Here is a 4413-nt window from a genome sequence, read left to right as displayed (position 1 = left end):
AATAATACATCATCTTTATATTGCATTGTGTGTTCACCACTCAAAGTCAAATTTCTTCCTGTCACCATACATTGGACCCCCTTTATCCTTATCTATCTCCTTGCCTACCCCGCTTTTCCTCTGGTAACTACTAAATTGAGTGTTTGCTTTATTCATTTGTTGCTTTCAGTTTTATATCCCAAATATGAGTGAAGTTATATGATTCTTAACTTTTTCTGTCTGTCTTATCTTTGCATGTTACCCTGCTACCAGGTCTTAAGTTGTACTTATCAAGAGTCTGCCTAATTGGTTAGAGTCATGGAAATATATTCATTTGGAAGAACATTTTAAAGTTTTATTTCATTAGTGTCAATAATTTTAGAAACACATTATTTAAGTTGATACACTGTATTTAATTTTTCTTACTTTTAGTTTCTGAGTAGGTAAGAAATATTTCAATTTGAGCTTAGGTAAATTATTAATATTTGCTCTGGGTAAATGTTATTCATACATTATCCGGATGAAGAATAAACAAATATAGGTAACTTAATCAATATAAAAATAAAAGGCGGTTGGTAATTGGGCAACCCTAAATTTCAGTTGATCCTTTTTTGGGGGGAAGGGTGATAATGATAGTTTAAAAATATAGAAAAGTAGTCTATGGCCATGCCATCTTGAACAAACCCGATCTCATCTGATCTCGGAAGCTAAGCAGGGTCAGGCCTGGTTAATACTTGGATGGGAGACCACCTGGGATGACCAGGTGCTGTAGGCATAAAAAATAAAAAATAAGGGAATGTAAGCTGACAAGTTCCTTGCAATTTGTGAAGTAAACCAAGGGTTGCCTCGCCTAAAAATATATATATACAGAAAAGCATTAAAAAAATAACTAACAAATACCTATGTACCCCATCGTTGGGACTTATAAATGTTAAAATTGTGCTCATTTGCTTCAAATTTACTTAAGGGAAATAAACATTACAGATACAGTTGAATTCTCATTCTGTCTGCCACAGAGGCAACCAACAATGTGATATTTCTTTGCTATATGTCTCCTTAAATTAAATGATATTCTACATGTTTTTTTCATTCAACTTCATCATTTTGAGATCTATTCATATTGAAACACATATAGTGCATTCATTTTAGCAGCTGATAATACTCCTACTATGAATATATTATCTTTAAATTCCATACTGATATTTAGTTTATTTTGTTTTCTTGCCTTTGTCTTACAAACGATGGCATATTGTACATTAACTTTAATATGTCTCACTGAGCATATGTAAGAGAGATTCTCTAAGAAGGATTACAGAGATATTCAATTTATCTTCAATGTATTGATATTATCAAATTTTAAAATATTTCTAATCTGAGAAATGTGAAATAGTGTCTCATAGTTCTAATTTATATTACTACCAATGATGAATATCTTGTAGAGTATATATATCTATTTTTTTTTAATGTTCAGATTTCCTTTTTGTAATTTGCTTATTTGTAACCTTTGCCCATTTTCTGTTAGGCTGTCTTTCTCCAACTGATTTGTATACAATCTTTAGTTATCTGAAATAAATGATTCTTATATTTATATATGGATTTATGATATTCTACTGCATTTTTTTGTAGAGGCAAGATGAAAGAGTAGATTCAGATAGAACATGTATTAAATTTAAAGATTAATCTGGGGATACTTGATATATTTGTGATACTGAATAATAAGAAAGAATCTAGTATATTTCTACATTTATTCAATTAAGTTCTTCTATAATATTTCATAATTATTTTCTTCTTAATATGTTCTGTTAGATTTATTCCTGAGTATATGTTAGTTTGTGTGGCTATTTTGATAGTTTTCTTTCTTTTAATACATTTTCCAATTAGTCATTTCTGGTGCTTCGAGTCAGTATTAGATTTCATACTAATGGACATTTCCATATGGATGTTGATAGGATCCATATTTTTAAAATGTCCATCTTATATCCCAAAGAAGATATCTCTTATTTCTCAGTTGTGTGTGGATTCTCTTTGAAATTAAGGTAGATTTTTTTCACTGCCTGAGGTAGATTATAATATCAGTTATTTCTTCCCTATCCTCACATTTTTCACATCTTATTTACTTTTCTAGTTTTTTCATGCTTACCAGAACTTCTGATATAATACTAAACAGTAGTGATGAGAACAAATACTCTTTCTTGCACCTCACAAAGCAGATAAAGTTTTATCATTATTTGATGTTTGATATAGATTTTTAGCAAGCTACTTTTATAAAGTTTAGATATTTTCTTTTCCTAGTTGTTGAAAAATTAATCACGAGTGACTATTGAACTTTATTAAATGTTTTTCTGCATCTGCTGAAATATTTTTATTTAATCTGATAATATACAGATTTTATTACAAAATTTTTAATATTGAGATATATATTAAAACTCAACATGATTTTTTAAATTCTGTATAATTGTATTTTATGTGCTAATATTAAATATAGAAATTTATGTTTAATATTCGAATACTCTTTAACCTTTTGAGTCAAGCAGAGTCATTTGGATCTGCTTTTAGTTTTTCAGTACTATAATCAGAATCATGTGAGAACCTTAAAATTGTTAATTCTCAGTCCCTATTCCCAAGGATTTATTAATTCAACTGGACTGGTGAAAAGTCTAAGAATCTATGCTAGAATAGAGTATAATTGATCCATATTTAACTTAAATAAAATCACCTATACACACTCATAAAAATTTTCTAAATCTAATTATTTTACAATATAGATTTCAAGCCAAGCAAACTATTCATTCAGGTGGTCAACTAAAAATTTTTTTTAATATGGAAGGAAAAAAATGGTGAAAGGTAACAATATTGTTGAGAGAGAAAGAGAAAGAGAAAGAGAGAGAGGAAGAGGAAGAGAAAAAGGAAGGAGGAAGGGAAATTCATCCATGGGTTATGCTTCACATAATCTTTCAAAATCAGAACTGCTGACATCTATAGCTTCAACTTCTGAAGGCTTCTCTTCATTGATTTCAAACTCACATGGTAAGTGCCAAGAAGCTGGCTCTTCTATTATGTCTTCTTCTGAGCTTAGATGATCTTCTTCTTCAGATTGATCAAATGAGAACAAGCTCTCCGTGGTCTCACTGTCGTCATCGTTATCAATTTCAGAATCACTCTCACTTTCACTTTCTCTGTTATTAGGGCTTGATTTTTCATTCAACATAGTAGTCACAGAAGCCATGATCTCTAAAAACAAAGCTATTAATTATCACTTTATTTAAAACAATATATCATAATATAGTTTACTCCTTTCAAAGGTAAAAACTCTTTGATTTCTTCTCTCTAAATCTCAATACCTATTTTCATAATCGAGATAATTTTTCATAAACCTTTTCCAATTAAGTCACTCAAAAGAGATCATGGAGGTGCATGGTAGGGCAAAACATAGCCCTGAAAATATATATGTGAAATTCACATTTACAAAGACAAAAACTAATGTATATGTTTAAAGGAGGATTTGATTCAAGAAAACTAGAAAATAGTAAAAATTTCTATGTACATCTTTACTTTGGAACAGTGTGCATAGATTAATTTCCAGCATTTTAAGTATTACTTCTATCATATTCTTTTATTTCATAGTTGAGCACATAGTCAATCAGATTACAATGAATTAGCATCCAATCAAGGCTAAAATTTGCTGGTTTCTGTGTGCCCAATGACTTCCATCTTTTTCTCAGCTGACTTTATGAAATATGTACTCTCTCATTGTGTTAACATGCGTAGTCTTCCTTTATCTTATCTTTTTTTAACAGTAAAATATTTAAGTGGTGACACCAAGATAACAACAATGGCACACTGCTCTGTTGGCTGGCAGATAGCATAACTTCATATTACATCAAAATGTTCATTCTTCAGCTTATAGAGGGAAATGTCAAGTGTGATTCCTCAGAAATCAAATTTATAAAAGGCAACCATATAGCTAAGGCAAATAGATACAACCAGAGATACTACAGATACTTAGATTCACAACACAGTTACATGCAGATAAAATAATTCTCTGTAAAAAAACTCTAATCAATAGTAGCATTGTCTCCAAGATATTTTAATGTCATGGAGTCTTTAAAAGAAATCACAGATATAATAAACAAGTTATATGAAAAGAAACTACACATAAATATAAACAAAAGTCAATGTTTTATTTTTGTAAAAAGAGTATCTGAGAGTAATTTGGCTATAATACCTGTCATCTTACCAAGTGCCTATAATAATAAAATTAATTAATTAATCTACTCAACCATCTTTTATTGGGTATTTACTATGACATTGGACACTATTCTAGACAATATACTCAAGGCCTCTATCATTAAGAAGCACACGCTCATCTGACAAAATTCTATATCCATTTCTAATAACAACTCTTGACAAAGTAGGTATAAAAGAAATATACCT

The 4413-nt window shown here is 29.8% G+C and overlaps 1 protein-coding gene and 1 pseudogene across 1 annotated transcript in view; one reads left to right on the top strand and one right to left on the bottom strand.

Moving 5' to 3' along the window:
- Positions 1-4413, bottom strand: part of LOC105292214 (probable ATP-dependent RNA helicase DDX60) — a 78902-nt gene that overhangs the window by 69642 nt on the left and 4847 nt on the right. The window contains exon 2 of the mRNA XM_023530767.1: positions 2926-3210. Within this exon, the coding sequence (XP_023386535.1) occupies positions 2926-3205 (280 nt within the window). The 5' untranslated portion in view covers positions 3206-3210. The remainder of the gene's footprint in view (positions 1-2925; positions 3211-4413) is intronic.
- LOC111739747 lies at positions 636-754 on the top strand (annotated as a pseudogene).

This window comes from Pteropus vampyrus, unplaced genomic scaffold, assembly GCF_000151845.1.
Source record: "Pteropus vampyrus isolate Shadow unplaced genomic scaffold, Pvam_2.0 Scaffold53, whole genome shotgun sequence".
NCBI lineage: Eukaryota > Metazoa > Chordata > Mammalia > Chiroptera > Pteropodidae > Pteropus > Pteropus vampyrus.
This window is presented reverse-complemented; position numbering and strand designations above follow the sequence as displayed.